The 20,554-nt window shown below is 61.9% G+C and overlaps 1 protein-coding gene across 1 annotated transcript; it reads right to left on the reverse strand.

The window, feature by feature from the left end:
- Nucleotides 1-15,626: 15,626 nt before the first annotated feature.
- LOC124083047 (basic salivary proline-rich protein 2-like) lies at nucleotides 15,627-20,466 on the reverse strand. The gene is made up of 6 exons (XM_046429609.2): nucleotides 20,396-20,466; nucleotides 19,431-19,481; nucleotides 17,354-17,554; nucleotides 17,019-17,099; nucleotides 16,078-16,695; nucleotides 15,627-15,902 (listed from the first exon to the last, which is right to left on the reverse strand). Exons 1-6 carry the CDS (start codon nucleotides 20,464-20,466, stop codon nucleotides 15,818-15,820), a joined length of 1,107 nt encoding a protein of 368 aa, XP_046285565.1. The 3' UTR covers nucleotides 15,627-15,817.
- Between the last annotated feature and the right edge of the window lie 88 nt (nucleotides 20,467-20,554).

Genomic DNA, 20,554 nt, shown 5'->3' on the forward strand with positions numbered 1-20,554 from the left:
CTGGTCCATCCCCACCCTTTTCTCCACTGGACACCTCCCAGCCCTCCTAAAACAGGTTGCGTGGAGCTGGCCCGGAACCTTGACCTTGCTGACCACCTACTTCCTGCAGGCCTCCTGCTCTCCCTGTCCGTGATTGCTGTTCTCAGTATCTACCTAAGGTGGACACTGCTGCTCCAAGGCCCGTGAGTGGTCAGCAGCTACCTTGGTGGACCCAAGCCTTACGGAGCTTCCTGGTGAAAGGCCAAGGCTCGTCGTCAGAGATTAAAATGCACACACACAGAGCAGTGACAAAGACGAAGCACTTCACTGCCAGCTGGTGCTAGTTTATATAGAAAGTGAGAGTCAGTTACCTTCAACCAGGAAGCTCCCGGGGCCAATCACAGTAAAGGTCAGGTCATCACCTACGGTGCACACACGTCCACCCTGCATAAGATTCATGGGGGGCACGAACTGTCCACGGGTTCGGAAGACGGGAGGGCCAATTAGAAGGTTTTCAAAACAACTTGTTATCCGCCCACTGGCAACTTGCCCGCCACCATGTTGCATTAGGGGCTCCTTATCTTAAAGGCCCGGGGAGTTCTAGCCGCCTGCTGGCAATTTGCCCGCCGCCATGTCTGAAAGGCCTGGAGAGTTCTCAGGGAGACTCCCAACACCTGGGTTGTTCTTTGAGGAGGGGACATTCAGACCTACTGTCCTTGATGCCAAGGGGAAATACAACGCTAACTGCAGCCTGGGCAGGAGCCTCCAGGACGGTCATCTTGTGACTGAAACTCCGTGTCCTTTGACCCAAGCTCTCCTGGGGGTTCCCACCCCCCACCCCTGCCCCCCAAGCCCTCTGCTCTGCTGCAGTTTGTCCCCTCTCGTCCCACACCTGAGTGCCACTCCGAGGTAGGTCGTGCTGGCCGACTCCACCTAGCGTGTCCTCAGGGTGCCCCAGTGTTGGGACGGCGGACGGCCTCGTTCCCCCGCAGTGGGAACAGCTGTCAGATGTGGTGCGGACTCACGGGCGTCCCACGTTCCCCACCCACTCATCCGCCAGCGGACACCAGGGGTATTCCCAGTCTTGGCCACAGTGAAGAGGATGTGGCTCTCTGTTCAAGCCGTGGTCCCCTCAGAACGCAGGGTCCCATTCCTCTAGCTGGTCAGCCTCGGAGGACATCCCGTAGCACTTTTTAAAATGCGGATCCGGGGATCAAGTCTGTCTTCCACTCACTCAGCTCTTTCTTTGGCTCTTGATTTTGAAGACTGCTCTCCCTGGCCATAGAGTTCCAGGTGACCAATTTCTTTCTTTTGGGGTTGTGAATTTCTGTCCAGTTGCCTGGGCTCTGTGTTTGAGGCGTGTGCCTCTGTGTCCCCCAGCTCTGCCTTAGCGCTCCGCCAGTTTCCACCACATTAATGCCAGCCCTTGCTTCTTCAAAGGCGCTTCTTCCCCAGGCTGGGTCGGCACGACTCTGGTTAAGGACTCACCATAATCTGGGGCATCGTCCTGCAGGGTTCTGCTGGTTGTTAAAAACAGTGTTCTAACATTTTTGATAGTTTGAGGTTCACAGAATCACCCCTGAGGCAGTGTCGTGTTCCATCACCTGACACCCGCTGTCCCTGTCCCGCCATCCCCCTTCATGTGGGACACGGGCACATTAACAGCACTGCTAAGTGTGAGCCAGACCTGGCTTCATGCAGGTTCCCTGGGTCCCTTTCAGTCCCAGGCCCCTCCCGGATCCCTCGTCCTCGTAGTTCTCCTGCTCTCTTAGGTCCTCCCGGCTGTGAATGTTTCTAGACGTCCCTGACTTTGGGGCCTGGAGAGTTTTAGGGATCGCTGCCCCCTGCTTTGCCGATGCTCTTACTCGGGATTGTTTACAGGGTGTTCCACGGTTAGGCTGGGCTGGGCTGGGCCGGAGGAGGAGGGTGCCGAGGAGAAGCGCCTCATCACACCCGCCCAGGGCACGTGCTGTCAACGTGACTCATCCCGGTGGACATTGGCCTTGACAGTGTGACCACGGTGGTCTTGTCGGTGCTCTCCACGTTGCAAGATACAAACAAGAAATCTTGAATTCGGGGTTTTCTGTCCATGTCTTTGTTATCCAATCAGTTTTTTGTTCCAGTAGGGACTCGTGGGTATTTATTCTTGGGTGATGATCAAATCTCAATGCACTTTATTTTGTAGTTCACCTGGGCCAGCCCTGGCAGCTGGCTTCAGTGTCCCCTGAACCCTCTCTTACCTCCCTGCACTGGGAGATACTGGGCTGATCTGTGCATTTCCTGCCTCATCCTGGGATCAGGTCTCTCCAAGGAGCCCCGAGACTTGTGTTAGGTGTTAGGAACTCAGACTCAGGCGCTCAGAGCACCGAGCCCTGCAGCGGGTCCTGGGGGGCACGGCAAGGAGAGCCTGTGGGTGTCACGCCCCCAGAGCTCTGCGCTTCCCTCTCCACCCCCAGCCCCAGCCCCAGCCCCTGTGAACCGCAGTCCCTGAGTGTGCAGGTTTGCCCTTCCCGGGATGCCGCGACTCGCGCCATGGAGTGGGGGCCTTTCCAGTGGCTCTTGTGCCCGGCAGTGTGCCTTTTCGTGACACCACAGCTTCCTGGTGAGGGTGTGCTGCAGTTTGGAGGGTCACCTGCTGCCTGCTGCAATGGACAGCTGCGGGTCAGGACGCGGTGAGGGCTGGCGGTGAGGGCTGGCGCGCAGGCTCTGGTAGAGGCTGAGTTTTCAGGTTGATTGGCTGGCCCTGGGGGGGCAGTCGCTGAGGGGGTCCTGAGCCTGTGTCTGGCTTTCAGACCTGCCAGGCCGCCTTCCACCGCGGCCTCGCGAATGCAGACACCCCGGGCTTGGCATCTCCGCCCCAGCAAGGTGCTGTGTTTAAAAACACACCCCCACCCCTGCCCAGGAGCATGATTTTCTTCTGTTTTCTCCAAGAAGTTTTCTGTTTTTCTGTTTTCTGTTTGGGTCCATGGTACACACTGAGTTGATCATTAGATGAAGCATCAGGTCCGTGCCTAAGTCCTCTTTTTCGTAGGTCAGGATGCAGACGTAGCTGCCGTTGTGGGCCCATGTTGTCTCCTCCTGGTTCACTTTTACTCTCTGTTCTCAAATTTGAGTAATTGTTATTGATTTGGTTTTACGATCCTGGTCTTTTTATGCCCTGTCACTTCCCGTGTGCTGTGATCTCAACCCAGTGGATTTCTACTGAAGTCCTCGTGCATCTTAGTTCTCAAATTTGCATCTGTTTCACGCAGTTTTCATTTTTCTTCTGGGATCTCCTCTTTGTTCACTCATCCATGCAAGACCTTTAACTCTCTCTCTCCCTCTCTCTCTCTCTCTCTCTCTCTCTCTCTCTCTCTCTGGCACCAGGAATTGAACTCAGGGGTGCTTAACCACTGAGCCTTTCTTATTTTTTATTTAGAGACAGGGTTTCACTGAGTTGCTTAGGGCCTTGCTACGTTTGCTGAAGTTGGCTTTGGGCTCGTGATCCTCCTGCCTCAGCCTCCCGAGTCGCTGAGATTACAGGAGTGGCCACCATGCGGGGTCTCCTTTGGTTCTTTTGCCCGCTCACCACGGCTGCCTGCTGCCTGGGGCCTGCCAGGAGCTGCCTCGGGTGCTGACTTCAGTTTTATCCTTGTGGACTGACGAGGGTGGATCCAGGGTGTGACTCTGAAGCCCAAGCCTTCCTTCCCCCCTTGACCTGTCCCTGGCCTCTGGGCTCCCCAGGTCGGGGCCTCTCCGACTCCACCCTTCACCTGCTTTAATTTCCCTCCGTCCGCCAGGCTTTCTTGTCCTTCAGTGCACCAGGCTCCTTCCTTCCAGAAGTCCCCCACCTCAAATCCCTGCTTGCCGGTCCTACCTATTACTCAGGCCTCAGCAACAAGGCCCCCTCTTCAGGAGCATCCCCGACCCCGTGCTCTGTGAAGCTATTTGCCTGTTGACGGGCCTGATGGCCTGTTCCGTCTCCCCACACGGACAGCCCCCAGCCGCAGAGAGACCTGTCTTCCTGCCTCGCGTCCCCCGCCTCGCCCCGGGCTGGCAGGCCCTGCTCTTGGCACGAGCAGCCCCAGCCCCAGAATGTCATTCAGCCCACGCGGCATGCTGCGGTAATGGAGCTGGGAGACTCCCGTCACCTGGCCACACGCAGCCACCAGCATGTCACAGTACAGGACGTGGCCGCGTGTCTGTGGGGAGGCTGGGTCACAGACCTGCATGCTGTGTGTCGTGGGCAAGCACAGCACCTGCGGAGTGTCCCACGTAACACATGATAATGACAGGCGTGTCCTGGCTGGTGACCTCATGTACCAACCCAGCCCTTCCTCGGGTCATTGCCGGGCTCTCCGCCTGTGAAACAGTGTGTGTGTCACCTGTCCTTGGATGGCATCAGCAGGCCCTGTGGAGTGACCGACCTGCACCACCTGGGTGTGTCCACACAGCCGTGAAACCTCCCCGCACCTCCCAGAACGTGACCCCACGCGAGCAACGCAGCGCTCTGCTGAGCACCTGGTAGCCATTCCGCTTGCCCTGAGAGCCGCTCCGGACATGTCCTGACCCTCTGCCACCTGCGGCGTGGCCTCCCTCTGTGGGCAGTCCCTCACGCTCCCATTCTCCCTCCTCCACGCGGAACCCAGATGGGGCCGTGCCTGTCAAAAGCCTCCACCACGTGTCCCTCCCTGGGTCCAGGACAGAGGAGACACAGCAGGGGTCCCAGCAGCAGGCCCTGACATGGAGAGGGACTGTGGGGAGCCAGGCCAAGAGATTGAAGCCAAGATGGACGTCGAGTCCCCGGCCTTCAGGGTCTGCATCCTGGAGGAGGGGACTCTGCCCTGGAGCTGAGGCACAGGAGGGCCCCGGGCAGGCGTCCAGCACCAGGGGTGGCGGGCAGTTGCCAGTGCCTCCAGCGCCCCTGGTTGTTGACTCAGCTGGACAGGGAAGCCACGGGGCTGAGCCGGTGCCCGCCCCCAGGCTGACCCGGCACTAGACGGTCACCGGGAGCAGGCTGGCACCTGCATCTTTAAGGGCAACCCAGCAGGTCCTGAGGGGATTCCAGGTTGGAGAAGCCGAGTGAGCCTTGGGGCCCCGGGGAGTGGTCCCCGGGCCCCTGCTCTGCGGATGCTCCCTCTCCCTGGGGCCCACAGTCTTGGGTCCCTGGAGCCACGGTGACGCGTGGCTGGTGGAGGGGCTCCCGCCAGCGGGCCGAACACATGTGCGTGAGTCTAAATGGGAAGCGATGGCCTCCTTGGCTGACAGCTGTGCCCAGAATTGTTTTCCTCTGCTCCTAGAGACACCAGGAAATCAGTCTCACTCGCTGTTAAGCCTGATCTGAGTCAAGACCCTCTGGATCCAGGGGGAGGCCTGGGGGTGGGGCAGTCCTCCTCCCCTCTGCTTGCTCTCCTCTGCCGTGGCCCCACCAAGGGAGGGGGCGTCCAGGACCCCCCACAGGCCCTGGAAACAGCCCGTCCTCCAGAACAAACCTGTTCTTCCTGAGGACCACATGTTCCCCGACAGCCGTTCTCTGTACCGTTCTAGGAAGCCACTTGCTGCTGCGATGACCACCCTAGGCCCCGCCTACCAGGGGTGAGAGGCAGTGGGGCCCAGAGTGCAGGCATAGGCGCCAGCTGGCCCTGGCTTCAAACACCTCCTTCAGAGCCAGGTTCTCTCTGAATTTGAATCCTCCTGATGATGAGGTCCACATGGGTGATGGTGACGATGGTGGTGTTGATGATGGAGATAGTGACAATTATGATGGTGGTAATGATGATGGTGACAGTGGTAATGATGATGATTATGGTGACAATGATGATGATGGTGATGGGTTGGTGATGATGATGGTGATTCTGGTAATAATGGGGATGGTGATGATGATGGTGATTGGCCCCCATCCTCACTTCCTCCCAACTTCTTGGCTCAGTTGGCAAAGATTGAGCTTCAGAGGGGCCAAGGTGATGATGATGGCAATGGTAGTGGGTGATGGTGATGGTGATGATGGTGATGATGGTGATGATAGTGATGATGGTGATGTTGGTGATAATGTTGGCGATGTTGGTGATGATGATGATGATGATGGTGATGGTGGTGATGATGGTGGTGGGGATGGTGGTGATGTTGGTGATGTGTGTGATGTTGGTGGTGGTGATGGTGGTGGTGGTGGTGATGATGGGGATGGTGATGGTGATAGTGATGGGGATGGTGGTGGTGATGTTGGTGGTGGGGATGGTGGTGGTGATGGTGGTGGGGATGGTGGGGATGGTGGTGGTAGTGATGGTGGTGATGTTGGTGGGGATGGTGGTGTTGGTGGTGATGGTGGTGATGGTGGTGATGATGATGGTAGTGATGTTGGTGGTGGTGATGGTGGTGATGGTGGTGGGGATGGTGGGGATGGTGGTGGGGATGGTGAGGATGGTGGTGGTAGTGATGGTGGTGATGATGATGGTGGTGATGGTGGTGGGGATGGTGGTGGTGATGGTGGTGGTGATGGTGGTGGGGATGGTGGTGATGGTGGTGGGGATGGTGGTGATGGTGGTGGTGATGGTGGTAGTGATGGTGGTGATGATGATGGTGGTGATGGTGGTGGTGATAGTAGTGGGGATGGTGGTGGTGATGGTGGAGATGTTGGTGGGGATGTTGGTGATGTTGGTAATGGTGGCGATGTTGGTAGTGATGGTGGTGGGGATAGTGATGTTGGTGGTGATGTTGGTGATGATGGTGGTGGTGGTAGTGGTGATGCTCATCTGGTGCACAGTGGGGAGTACATGAGAAAGTTGTGTGTAAGTGCTTAAACACAGCTGAACAGATGTGTGTTGTCACTGTGACCAAGGAGTCCCCACAGCCATCTGAAGGTGACTTGGAGCTCCTCAGGCACTTTAGATGAGTGGACAGCCCAGGGATGACAAGGAGTTCGTGCCGCGGTGTGACTGCGGGTGGGAGCCGAGCTCTTCCCCACCAGGCCTCACCCTCCACCCACCTTGTTCTCCTTTGCAACCAGGAGCTCTGAGCTAATCACAGAGGAGCTGTCCTTAGCAGGGCCCGCCTGTGGCACACAGTGTAAGCCGTGGAGAGCGAGCTGGCGTGCCCAGAGCGCCCACCCTCCCTGAGGACTGGAGAACTCTGGGCTGTGCACCATTTCCAGGGCCTGGCCTCTGGACATCCTCACCTCCTCCCAGCATCTTGGTTCAGCTGGTGAAGACTGGACTTTCCAGGGGCCAAGGGTACAAGCACAAGCTGGGGGAACGTCTGACTTTCCATGAATGTGTCGTGGCAAAGCTGTTTGTCCTTTTGTATTGAAAGTGGCCTCAGCCTTCCCTCGCCCAGGCTTGGAGAGCAGCAGGCCCTTCCTGCCTCTCGTCTGCTGATGCCCGTGGAGGACTCACCAGCAAGCTTTCCCACTGAGCCCCGGCTGAGCCCCGGCTGAGCCTCAGGGTCCTTCTCAACCCAGTCGCAGGCAGCCTCTGTTCAGATGGAAGCGGTTTGCCAGCCCTGGCCTCTCCGAGCCTGAACTAATCCATGGGAAAACCAGCTACGGGGCCGCACCTGCACCTGGACGTGGGGAACCGGGAACCGCTGTGACGGTTTGGGAAAGCTCTGGGGACTGCTGCTGGCCGGGCTGCCAGGGGCTCACTCTCCTCCTGCCTCCTCCAGCCCTCAGCTCCCCGCTCCACAGTCACGGCCCCTCCAGGGACCAAGCGCAGCAGAGGGACAGGAGTCAGGATCGGCGTCCCTCGGCCACCAGGCTGCCTCTTTCTCCACTTCCCCAAGCCTCAGTGTTCTCCTGCACAGTGGGGGTGACACTCCCTGCCCCCAAAGGCCTATGGTGAAGAAGAGTGAGCTGATCAGGTGACATTTGGTGGATTCGAATGACAGCGTTCACAGTGGCATTTTTATTCTCTTCCTGGTGCCCGGCACAGGTGCCTTCCGTGTGTTGGGACAGAGTGATGTCAGGCACCTGGTAAGTGCCAGGACCATTCGCTGTCATTACTTCTAAACATCTAAATCCTACTTTGTCCCCACCCCCCGCCCCACGCTCTGTTCTCGTGATGAAATGCTGGGACTGGGAGTCTGTGTCGGGGACGTCCCAGGACTCAGGGCAGGGCTGCCAGGCGGGGCTCCAGCGGGGGTGAGGAGCCCTGCCACCAGGGCGGCCCCGTCTTTCCTATCTGTCCCTCCCACCCACCCTGGGCACCTGCTGACGTGGGGACTAGGCTCCCACCTTCATTCCTTTTCTTTTGTGCGAGGTGACTCTGATGCGCGGGGCAGGGGTCTGTCACATACGTGGTCCGTATTTTTCAAGCGCCTCTCTGTGGGGGTCCGGGTCAGTCCTAGTGGCCGTTATTACACGGAAGGCTTTGTTCTCCGGGCTCTGCCCACGTGACCAGGGATGCTCCAGGACGATGCCTTGGAGAGTTTCCAGAAAGAAGCAGTGAGATGTGTCCAAGCCGAGGGTCAGCCCCACGCTGATCTGTGGTCTAGCAATCACCGCTCCCACTTCACTGAGAAGCCGAGCCTCTCCTGTCCCACCCCCGGCAGAGGCTGGCCCTGCCTCCCCCGGCCTCGGCCACCTGTCTCCAGGCCTCCTGGTGGCTTCAGAAACCTCTGCAAACCTCGAAAGCCCCCTTTTGTCTGCCTTATCTGGGGCTCTGTGCTGATGCGTCAGGGAGACAGGTCGCCTGCACCCCCACGGCTCCGGGACTTGAACGTATTTATTCCGTTCCGTGAGCCGCACGCAGGGCCATCGCGTCTCGGCCACAACTGCGCCTCCCGCTCCTCTCTCCTGCGCGCTCCCAGCCTGAGTGGCCGACCCACGTTCGCCAGGCCGTGAGTTAATAACTCCCTGGCAGCGCGGGCTCTGTCAGAGAACGCAAAAAGCAATTTGAGAAAAGAAACCCCCTTTTTCTCGCTTGGTTGCTTTCCTGGTGGAGGAAGGACATGATGAATTGCATCAGGGCCATTCTGGGGTGCTGGGCGGCCGGGAGAGCCCAGCGGGCTCCCTGAGCAGGCACTTCTCTCCAGGTGCCAGGGCGGGCAGGGCCTCCCTCCCCTGAGTGCTGAGTGCTGAGTGCTGAGTGGCTGCAGACTGTGTGCGTCACCTGGCCACAGGATGCCAGGGACCCCCAAGAAAGGAACCATCTTCTCATTAAAAACCAGGAAGTGGGACCCCCCAAGAAAGGAGAGGAGCTTTTCAAGTTCCATCAAGACAGGGGGGGCCTAGGGCTGAGCCCTCCTTCTGAGACCTCAGTTCTGTCCCCTTCTCCGAGTGTCCTTTGGTCCCCACGGGAGGGGCATTGTCTCAGGTGGGTTTCCCTGGAAGCCGAGGAGGGTCTAGCTCAGAAGGCTGTGGGGGCTGAGGGCTCACAGCGCCCCTAGTGGGTTGGCTGGTGGCCCCCACGCACCGGTCCACACCTTAACCCTGAAACCTGCAAACAAGACCTCCTTGGGAACGCAGCCTTGGCCGTGTGCTGAGGCTGTGTGTGACAAGCTGAGGTCACCGCAGGCCTTACAGGGCTGGGGAGGGGAACGGGGGGGGGGGGACAGGAGGCATGCACTAATGAGAGCAGAGAAGAGTGATGCTTCCAAAGCCAAGGAGCTCTGGAGCCCCCGGCAGCTGGCGGGCAGGAAGGACTGGCCCCTGGAGCCTTCGGGGCAGCGCAGCCTGCCCACACCTTGCCCTCAGACGTCGGCCTGCAGGACTGTGGGGGACGCGGCTGCTGTTTCTAGCTGCTAGGCTTGTGGCACTGTGTTCCAGCAGCCCCAGGAGGGACCCTGGCTGCGCACGTTGGCGCCCACCTCTGTGGGGAGGCCAGGGGGAGTGGACAGAGGGCAGATCTGGCCTTGGAGGATCTGCCGGGGACCACGGGGCTGGGTGTTCTCAACAGCCACAGAGAGCTGGGACCCTGTGCTTTGAGTCACCCGCCAGCCACCGGCTGCCCGCAGGGAGGGAGGACAGAGACCCAAGAGGCAGCTCCCTCGCCCAGGTCCAGGGTGACGCACTGGCCAGCAGGGCCAGGCTCCCGCCTCTGCAGGGAGGCTGCAATGCCACCTGGAAAAGGAAACACCTCTGTGCCAAAGACACAGTCAGCCAGCCAGTGGGAGGAGGGCGGCTGCAAGGCCCCCACGAGGGCTCCACGGGCTCCTCAGCCAAGATGGCGCTCGGGGGCCACAAGGAAGACGCCGCTCGGCAGGAAGTGGGCAAAGTACCGCAGGAGAAAGAAAGCCATGAGGGACATCACTAGTGACCAGGGAGGGAGCCGGGTGAACAGCGCCCGTCGCCCTCCACCCGGGCGGCAGCCACAGGGAGCCTCGTGCGGCCTTGGCGCTCGGGTTGGCGCTCAGGTTGGCGCTCGTGCCCTTGCAGGGTGCGGATGGCCCTGGGGACCACACAGGCCTGCGGCCCCCAGAGTGGCCGGTCTGCTGCTAGAGAGCCTCCCGGGGCCGACGCAATAGGGGCACGGCCACAAGTGGGCTTTGTCACCCGTCCCTCTTCATAAGGAGACAGGGGACGGGCGCACCAGGGAAGAGGTGGCCCCGAGCTGCGCCTTGTCCCTGGCAGCACCGCGCAGACCCCCCGGAGCTGCTCCTCCAGCCAGGAAAGTGTCACGAGGGGCACTCGGCACGCAGCGCCCACTGTGAGCCTAGAGTCACGAAGAGGAAAAGCGCCCGCCTCGGAGGGCTGGGGCAGGAAGACGACAGGGAGACCCTCGTCCTCCCCACGAGGCCACTGTCACCTTCCCTCTTCTCCGGCCTCCAGTGGCCAGCTTCACTCTCCACGGGGAAGGAGAAGCCGCCAAGTGAGGCTGAGCTGGGCCTTCCACAGGCAGGAGCCCCCAAAGAGGGCCCTGGCCGTCCCGGCCTGCACCCCACTCTCCCCGGCCTCTCTGTCCCCGTCACCTTTGCTGCTCCTTGCTGGGTGCTCCTCATGGGCACACGGCGTGCTGGGCGTCTCCTCCACCCACAGGAAAGGGGCCCAGTTAGCTGAACCCTTCTTCTGGTGTCCTTCAGAGCAAGGTTCTAGGATGCTGTCCCCAGCATGACCAGCTGGTGGCTGTCCCGCTGGATGTCACCTCCAGCACCCCGCCCCACAGCCACTTCTCTCCTCTGCCTCGGCCTCTGAGCATGTGTGACGAGCCCGGGCCCCTCCCCACCCCGGGTGCTGGCGGCCCCCTCCCCTGGCCCCACCCCTGCCTGTTCCCCACCAGCAGCACCTGGGCCGCCCCCACCCCCAGCTCTGAACACTGTGACCCAGGGCCGGGCCTGGGCTCTCCCTGTCCAGCCCTCCTGGCCGTCTGGCCCTTCTCCAGGCTTTAGATCCAGCCCCCATGCTGACGGCTGCCGTGTCACCTCCCCACTGCCCCCTCCGCCCCTGCACCTGGATCCAGCAAACTCTGAACAAGCGGCCAGAGCTCCTGAGCCCCTGCCCAGCCTGGCCGTCCTCTGCAGTGTCCAAGGCACCTGGTCACCCTCCCCTTCTCAGCTTCACCCACATCTGGAGGGGCACTGAGAAGGGCTCCTCCCGGTTCACAGCAAAGGCTTCCTCTGACCACAGGTGGCCTGTCCAACCTCATCCCGCCCCCTGTCCCCGCCCGTGTCTGCCCTGGGCCTCCATGCCTGGTCCTGGGACAGGGTGCTGCCGCCCACACCCACGGGCAGGCGTCCTCCTCAGTGGACTGCAGCTCCTCCTCACTCAAGCGTGGCTCTTCGTGGCCAGTGGTGTGCTGGACCCTGGCACCCACAGGGGGACGGGAGGAGGGCGCACCCCCACACTCCAGGCTCAGCCGAAAAGGCCCTTCATCCTCTGGGCAGATTCCCCACCTGTGGCCTCCTGGTGCTGGACCCCATGACCCCACCAGTGTCCTTGCCCAGGCTGAGCTCTGCCACCTCCTCTCCACAGACGGTCCAAGCTCAGGTCCAGGTCCAACCCGAGTGAGCTCCACAAATGAGCGCCTCTGTCCTTCAGGACAGATGTGGATCACAGTGAGCCGTGGGCTGGTCAGAGAGCCAGCAACAGGACGGCCTCCGGGGAGAAGGGGCTCCCCGGGGAAGGAGGGAAACACTCGGATTCCAGACGGAAGGATCATTTAAAAATCCTGTCCTGCCCCCGAAGTGTTGGGACGGGAAACTCCAAACGGACCGACCGTGAGGCCGCAGGCTGCTGGCAGTTAGGCAAACTGCGGAGCCATTTCCTGGCTGGAAACCCTTGAGCCTCCTCGGAGCTGTCCTGGAGGGAGCGTGTGGGAGCAGCAGGGAGGGGCGGGGTCCCCCCTTCCCAGCACGGCCCTCCCTGGGGGCCCACGGAGAGTCCCTGGGTAAGGGGGGAGCCACAAATAATCCTCCCCCTGGGCAGAGGCAGGGACTAGGTGAGGGACCTGGGGTGGCCCGGAGTGGCCTCTTCAGGTGTGCGGTGCAGTGGGAAGAGCCCCCGAGGTGGCTTTGCTGAGGCCAGGCAGAGTGGGGAGGAGGAGGGGCCTGGGGTGTCCCTCACCCAACCCCCAAGCCTCCCGGCTGAGCAGGCCGAGCCCTGGCCAAGGCCCATTCCCTCACTGAGGCCGGACATGAGTTTGCAAAGAACCGGCTGACGGAGGACTCGGGCCTGAGGAGGCTGATGCAGGTCGTGGCCTGCAGAACCAAGGACCAGCCTCGGCCCTGACGGGAGTGACAGTGACCAGAGGTCGCCTCTGCTCGCAGAGCTGGATTTTCCTAACTGGACACTGGCCAGTACTGGTAACAGCGCCGTGGAACAGACCAGCCTGCAGCCGGCCGCGGGGTGGGGGCCGCCCCTCGTTTAGCACAGCCTTGCTGGGGACAGGAGCCCAGGAGCCCAGGGCTGTGTCCAGTGGCAGCTGTGACACAGTGCCCTGAATGGAGTGGCTTAGAAATGACCCAAAGTCCCTCTCTTACAGTCTGGAGGTCAGAAGTCCCAAGTCCGTCTCACTGCGCTACGGTCAGGGGGCAGCAGTGCGGCACCTTCTGGGGACTCATCTCCCGGCCTCTCTCAACATCTTCAGACTTCTGCTCCTTCCTGCCCCGGGCTTCGGAGTGTCCCCTCTAAAAGTCCAGTCTACCTGGACCTGAGCGTGCGACCTTATTTGGAAACAGGGTTTCGGCAGAGGTCATGGAGTTCACGCGGGACCGCACTGCGTTCCCAGGTCCTGAGCCGTAGCTGGTGTCCTCCTGGGAAGGGGATTTGGACACCCTGGAGGGAAGAGCCAAGACGTGGCTGAGCCTGGGAACGCTGGGGCCACCAGCAGTGGTTACTGGCAGAGGGACCCCCCAGGGGCTCTGGAGGAAGTGCAGCCTGCCCACGTCATGGTTTTGGGCTTTGGGCCCCCAGCACTGGGAGAGGACGCGGTTTGTTTTAGGTCACCCCGTTGGCTGTGCTTGGACACCAGCGCTTGGCCCCCGGTCCCCTCGTCCTCCACAAGGCATGTCCCTCCGCTCAGCTTCTGTAAGCACAGGGCCTCTCCTGACCCAGCGCCTCCCCAGCCTTTACAGGGACGTGGGACTGCAGCTTGCCCCGCCTGGGTCCGCCCTCCCCGCCCCTGTCCCTCAGCACCCGGGCTCTGGGCAGGAGCACGGGAGCCCTTCATTCTGTGGTGTGGGCTTCACTCATCTTCCTGTCCCTGCCACCAGGGCCTGGGTGATGGGGACAGCAGTGAGGAGGGGGCCGCTGGCCTCCATGGAACACGTGTCCAGTCGCGTGCCTGCTTCCTGGCACACAGCTCCCAGGTCCCCTTGGGGCGATGAGTGTGGCCGTGTGCTAATGAAGCGAAGGTGAGCTTCAGGACAGGGAGGGTCCAGGGGACCAAGGCAGGACTCCCTGCCCCCCACCCTGGGGAGGGAAGGGGCTGAGGGTGGGTTGGCCTGGCCTGTGTCCAGTCATCCTACCTGGGGGAGCCTCCAGCAGCCCCGAGGACTGGGGGCCCGGGAGGGACAGGGGGAAGTGCTAAGAGGGCTCCCCCGGGCCCTGCTCGTGGGTAACATTCTTGTTTTTTTTTTAAGGAAAATGGAAAGCAGCTTATGTGGAGGGGAGGCTTGACATTATAAAGTACAGTGCCATATTATTTTTATCAGAGAATCGTCTGTGACATTCTTTGTCACAAACCAGCCAGTGCGCAGAGCGCTCCTCTGAATCCGGTGAGCCACTCCAGCAAATCAGTGGACATGGGCTGGGTGAAGGTGCCCCCTCCAAAACTGACGTCCACCGGAACCTGAGAAGGTGGCCCACATCAGGCCACAACCTGGGTCTTTTGAGTGAGGTCCCAAGTTGGGCAGTTTGGGGGATCAAGCCCCTAGCCTGTGAGATCCCGTGCTACCCCAGGGAAGTAGCTCGGGTGGAACCTGAGGTGGTCAGCTGGGGTCCCCTGGAGCGGAAGGGCTGGGCGTTGGGGGCGCCCCACACGTCTGAGGCCCCCGGAGCATTCTGTGGGGAACAGGAACTTCATAGCTCAGAGAGGAGGGAGAGGAACCAGGGACGCGTTCTGTACCCCGAGCTGCTCAGAGGCCGGCAGCTCCAGGCATCATGGAATTCATGAAAAGCCTAGAAAATTCCAGAAGAGGGGTTTGTAAGAGGGTCTGCAGGGCAAGGTGGGGTCGCTGAGGCCGTCCTGGCTGGAGAGCCCGGCGGCAGGTTTGCCCCATCTCGCTGGGAGCCCTGGGGAGTTCCCACCCCTGGAGCCAGGGCCTCCTGTCTGGGGGTGCCGGCGCCAGCCCTGGCCAAGCTTGGCTCGGCCATCGGTCTTCCCCGTGATGGAGCCTCCTTTTCAAGGGACATCGCACACGGAGTTTGATCATAAGCTTGTTAAAGCAATATTTTATGAGGTGGATTCAGTTCAGAATTCCAAATCGATAACGTGTCTTGAAGAGGCACCTGCTGGGAGCCGGCGGAGGCTCCGGAGGGACCCGAGCGGGAAGCCAGGCGTGGGCCCCGCCGCCAGCCCGCCTCCGTTTTCTGCTTTGGATGAAGAGAACTGAGCGCATCTGGATTCCCAGGGCCTCGCAGCCCCATTACCATTTTTAAGCAGCCGCTCTGTCGCCCAGCCCTGCGCAGAGTCTGCGCTGCAGGGGCTTAAAAGAGACGCGGCTGCCGTTCCATGTCCAGCCGGAGTCGCTGACGCAGCTGGTCTGGGCGCTGCCCTCCCTCACCGGCAGCTTCCAGGCCACAGGGCACTGACCCTGGCCCTGGGCACCGCCCTCACCCAGGACCCGCCTCCCCTTGGCCCTGACCGTGGCAGCAGTGACCCTGTGCCCAGCAGGTGTGCCCCACCCAGCCAGTGCCCAGCGCCCAGCAGGTGTTCAAAACGTCCTTGTCCCCTCTCTTGTCCCTGTTCAAATGGGCCGATTTTTTTCCCCTAATTTTTAAATTTTTTTTAATTGCAAAGGATCTCTGTGAGCATTTTTACTTGCGTCACGCCCTCTCAGGTGACTCCTGCCATCGTCACATCTGCCTCGAGGACTTGGCTCATCTTGCAAAACAGACTCAAGGCCCATTAAGCACGAGCTCCCCCCCCTCCAGGTGGCCCCTGGAAGCCCCCTCTCCTGTCTCTGTGGACTTCCTCCCAGGGACCCCTGCTGTAGAATCGTGGGGTCTTTGTCCCCTGTGACAGCCGTACTCCACCCTGCAGTGTCCTCAAGGCTCACCCCTGTCGTACCGCGGGTCCGAATCTTCTTCCCTTTTAAGGCTCAATAATGTTTTATTATTTCATCCAATTTCATCCACGACAAGGCAAAGAGGCTGTCTTGCTCCCAGTCCCTGCCAAAGCCCCGAAGAGAGGCGGGTGCTGCAGAGGGAGCCTGAGGTGCCACGCAGTTGGAGCCTGTCCTGCACTGTGGATGGGGGACCAGGATGGAGGCTTCACCACAGGGTTGCCACGAGGAAGAATGAGCCAATGCAGGAGGGCTCCCAACGAGGGTGCACACAGCAGGCGCCCCATAAGTGTCTGTGGGCACACAGCAAGCGCTCCATAAGTGTGTGTAGTTATCCCAAGTGCACTCTGGCAGGTCCAGAACCCTGACCCTCCTGCACAGCGCCTGGTGTGAGCAGAGCCGGCTGAGGGAGGGCACATGGGCTCTGTGGAGGATGGCCATTGGGGGTTCCCCACATCCCTCACTAACCCTTGGGGGGGCCTGTTTTGTGCCCCATTTGACCGAGGAGGACCCCAAGGAGGGAGGCGACATGGACTGGGTGGGCTGATGTGAGAGCCTGGTGACTGAGTCTCTCTCCCCCTCAGGGCACAAGGAGCAGGAGGCCCTTCTGGAAGGGACTGTCCCTGTGGGAGGCTGCGGCGGTGGGCGGGGACTGGTCCCACCTCCGAGGCACACGGTTTTTGTTGCAGAAGTTTCCAGCCCTGACCGGGCTCCCGGCTGGCCCAGGATGGCTCCGAGAAGTGGGTCTCAACAGCAAGTTCCCCCGGGCCAGGGAGGGCTGTGGGCAGAGCCCATCCTGGCTTCCGGGGGAGGACAGGCTCCCCTGGGCAGGGGACGAGGGACGGCCCACTTTGCCTTGAAGGGGTGCGGGCTCTGGGGGGTCCCTGGCTGGTGTCCTGCAGCTCCCGGGGAGCTGGTTCCCAAGGCCGGGGCCTGGAGGGAGGGTCCTGGGCTCCAGGTGCAGGCGAGCAGCAGCCTCCCCAGGGACTTGCTAACTGGAAGTGACAAGCTCCAGAGAGGGGAGCAGGTGGCACTTCATCTGCTCCGGTGACAGGAGGACGCAGCTCTGAGCTCCTCTGTGGGGCCCTGGGGCCCCAGGGAACAAAAGCAAGGGGTGGGGCTGCAGGGTGGAGGAGCTGGGGGAGCTAAGGGCTCGAGCCAGGGCGGGGCGGGGCGGGGGGCAGGGCCGGGGCCGGGAGGGAGTTCTCTGGGAAGAGCCCGGGCAGCAGAAGGCTGGCCTTGACCCTGGCGCAGACGCCTGGCCCCCGGCAGCATTTCATCCTGCTGCCCACCTACGTCCCGCTGCCTGCAGCACTGAAGCAGCCTGGGCTGGACGCTGGTGTCAGGGGGCTGCATGCAATGGCTGACGCTGATACGATTGCTAACAGGAAGGGAGTAGGGCTGCTGACCTCTGTGGTGGGGACTGAGGGCCGTCCACGCTGTATCCGGCCTCCAGGAGGCAGTGATGGAACGTACTGGGGGGGACGCACCTGGTGGGCACATCGGGTCATCCAGGGTGACAAAGGAGTTAGACTCAGACGGTGCCAAAGCTGAGCCCCAGGACTCTAGAAAGAAGTCTGACCCTGACCAGGACTGGCCTCCCTGCCTCCCTGGATTTGCCAGGCCTGCAGGTGCCCTGGCCTCTGCCCTCTGCCCCTGCCTTCCAGCCCTGCCTGCCCTCGCTGCAGCGCACCCCTCAGAGGGGCCTCGTGCCCGCCCACCCCATCTCCCTCTCCACGCTCACTCTGGGACCCTTCTTGGGGGTCCAGGCCCCTGTCCATCGACTGATTTGCTTCCTCTTGTCCATCTTCTGCTGACCCTGACGTGGGCACAGGAGTTCCTGAGAGGTAGGAGTTCTGTCCAGGGTGCGGCCACCCTGGCCAGGCTCAGGGCCTGACCTGCAGCGGGCACTAGGAGAGAGCGGCTGAGCGAGTGCCCTCCGCTCCTTTACTGTGGGCAGCCCTCGTGGCTGGGAAGGGCTCCTTGTGGCTGCTGAAATGCCGACTCCCTGAGTCAGAGGCTAGGCTGTGCCAGGACCTGGAATGTGAGTGTCACTGTCCCCTCGCTCATGACTTGAGGTCGGCCGTGAAGAGCCGCCTGCCTCAGTTTCTTCGAGGGCTTGGAGTACCCCAAGGCTCCCTGACCAAGTGCAGGAAGGCTCACACCAGAGGTCAGCCCCGGGTCCTGCTGGCTATCAGTGACCTGCTGTGTGGCCTTGGGCAGGATGGATTCCCTCTCTGGGACGCACCTTCCCAAAGTGCATCAAAGCTGATGCACTGGGAGGCCCTTTTGGAATGTGGGGACCAAACTGATGTTCCCAGTGTTGGCCTGGGGTGTCACTACCATGGTGACGGAAGGCCCCTAGTCAGGGGCAGAAGCAGCAGGGCCAAGGCACTTCCCCTTGCCCTCAGCTGCTCGCCCAGGCCCACTAGGAGCGGCTGCCCGCCCTCCTGGGGACACGAGACCCTCCGGCTTGTACCATCCAAATCCACACTTCAGCTCAGGAGGACGACCCCGAGGCCCGGGACAGGTGTCCCCAGGTATCACAGGAGACGTGCCTCAGAAGGAGCACCCTGGGGTCAAGACGCCTGGGAGTTCACCCTGTGCCCCTCCCAGGGCCCCTGTGTCCCTGGGCCTGCCAAGACCACCACCCCTCTCTCTGCAGTGTCCCTCCCTCTTAGGAAACGATCCTGTGGGACACGGACTCGGGTGACTGAGCCCTGTGCCCTGTGGCCTGGCGCACAGTGAGTGTCCAGGAGACCTACCAAAGTCCCAGGAAAAGGCCGCTCTTCCAGATTCAGGGGCCGCAGAGCCCTCTGCCATGAGCATCTGCTGAAATGCCTAAAAAAATGTCTGTTTCCAGGGGGACCTTCCAGCTGTACCGTCAAAACAGGGCTCTGTGACACTCGGAACACGGCACAGGACAGTCCTCACCGCTCACCCAGGGGCCAGACCGAGCGGCTACTGAGGCAGAGCGTCTTCCACACGTGTGAACCGGAGCCCGTCAGGCCCTGGAGACTTGTCCATGGCTCTCCCTCCTCAGCCAAGGCAAGACCCCCACGGCCAGCGGGATGTGACCCCTCCTGCCCTGCCCCAGCCAAACCAAACCACTCGCTCTACTGGTGGCCCCTGGTCAGAGTCCCTGGTCTGGGCATTGAGGGACAAGTAGGAATGTGCCCGGTGGGAGAGGGTCCTGTCCAGGCCCAGGAGGGAGCAGCTCTCCTCCCAGTGGCTTGCAGCCAGAGGCGGCAGGAGCTGGCCTTGCCCACGGTGGCCCGAGCCCCACAGGCCTGGCTCAGGGCCTGGCACACCCTCGTGGTGTGGCTGTCAGAGTGGAGCATGGGCACACACCACCTGCGACAGCCTGCAGCTGCCCAGGGAGAGGAAGCCAGGCCCGTGCCGGGGACGCCCCAGACCTGGCACGAGTCCCGCCCCCGCTCTTAGCAGGCAACATCTGCCAAGGAAGTTGGGCTCCTTCGCTGACACAGTGGGAATGCCATCCTGTCCCGCCTGCCCCCAGGACGTGGGAGGTTGGACAGCGTGAAGGGGAAGCCCTTGGCAAACTGGAGAGTGCTGGGCCAGGCGGGAGCCCCTCCCAGGCAGCGGCTCTCGGCTGTGATTCCAGTGCTGGCTGCAGAGGGTCTTGGGCTCCGACCCCCTCAGCAGCCTGGGCCTCCGTTCTGGCAGGGTTTCCAGGCCACGCAGGGTCGGCCTGGAGCGTGGACGGCCAGCCGGGGTTGCTGAGCCCACGGATCTGACGGGTTCCTGGCCGGGGCTCATGTCAAGAAGGCCCTGGGGTCTTCCTCCGCTCTTCCCGATACCTGCTCCAGGACTCCTGAGACACGAGGTCGGGGAGGCCAGGCTTGTAGCGGCTGGCAGAGGGGGTGGGCAGGGGGCTCACCTCACAGCATTCAGGGAACCGTGGGGTCTGCTTGAGGGGCGGCCGGGAGACTCCCAGGTGCTTGAGTCCATCTCAGCCCCCAGAGCCCCAGAGCCCCTCCTTCCTGTCCCACTCCCCGGCTGGCCCTGTGGCAGGCAGTTAGATGGCCCAAGTACCCCTGGGTGGCCCCCCTCAGCTTCCTGGCCCAGTAGCTGCTGGGGTCCTTGTGGCCTCCACTGGGGCCCAGGGACCCCCCTCGCAGCCTGCACCCCCACCTCTGCTTGCCCACTTGAGGCCTCAGACCACCCCAAGCCGCCACCTCCTTCTAGCCTTGGTCTTGAAGGCCGGGGTCCTGGTTTCCATAGCAATCCCTGGGCTCGGGAGGGCAGGGCGTCCTCTGGATCAGTGCTGGCTGGGCCACCCCCACCTCTGCCCGGGATTGGGGGGGTTCATCCCCAGGGAGCCCCCTGCCCCTCCACCACTCCACCAGGCTCCCAGGGGAGGGGGCCCAGGTCCCTGGGAGCCACAGGAGAGGGCTCTGAGGAACAGTGTCCAGTGAGAAGCACAGCACCCGGGCAGACCTCTGTCCTGCCCTGGGTCCCCGCCTGCCTGGCCACAGGCCCGGGGAGGGAACTGTTGGGCCTCAGGGTCAGCAGGTGCCAGGACGTTGGTTGGATCCACAAGATGACTCAGTCACGGTGGGCTCGGGGGCCACTAGACGTGTGCCATCTGGACAAAGGTCTTGTCCCCCACCCGGCAGCCTTCTGGCCTCCGCACCCTGACGTCAGCACCACCTCCCAGCAGGACCCGTGAGGCAGAGCTGCATGGGTGGCCTGAAGTCCAGGGCCCCGGACAGTCGCAGAGTGCGCAGGTCCCGGGGGCCAGGGCGGCCGCTCTTTTCCTCACCTCCTTCCTGTACCTCCAAGGCCACCCCTGCCACAGCCTCCCCGGCTCAGCTGCGGGGAGTTAGGCGTCATGGTCCCTGCTTGGCGGGGCCGGAGATGGGGCTCCAGGATGCTGCAGGACCTGACCAGGGGCATGGCCTCTCGCTCCGGGGCTCAGAGC

The sequence above is a fragment of the Marmota monax genome, unplaced genomic scaffold (genome assembly GCF_021218885.2).
Source record: "Marmota monax isolate L192 unplaced genomic scaffold, Marmota_monax_Labrador192_F-V1.1 WCK01_AAM20220418_F8-fsc00051, whole genome shotgun sequence".
NCBI classification, from domain to species: domain Eukaryota; kingdom Metazoa; phylum Chordata; class Mammalia; order Rodentia; family Sciuridae; genus Marmota; species Marmota monax.

What these genes read in the sequence shown, in the direction of transcription:
- LOC124083047 (XM_046429609.2), bottom strand. Translation starts at nt 20,466, where the DNA reads ATGACGCCTAACTCCCCGCAGCTGAGCCGGGGAGGCTGTGGCAGGGGT. An exon ending in CTTGGAGGTACAGGAAGGAG is followed by an intron (nt 19,482 to 20,395) that starts GTGAGGAAAAGA and finishes CCCCTCTGCCAG; the next exon opens with CCGCTACAAGCCTGGCCTCC. An exon ending in CCCCCAAGAAGGGTCCCAGA is followed by an intron (nt 17,100 to 17,353) that starts GTGAGCGTGGAG and finishes TGTGCCCACCAG; the next exon opens with GTGCGTCCCCCCCAGTACGT.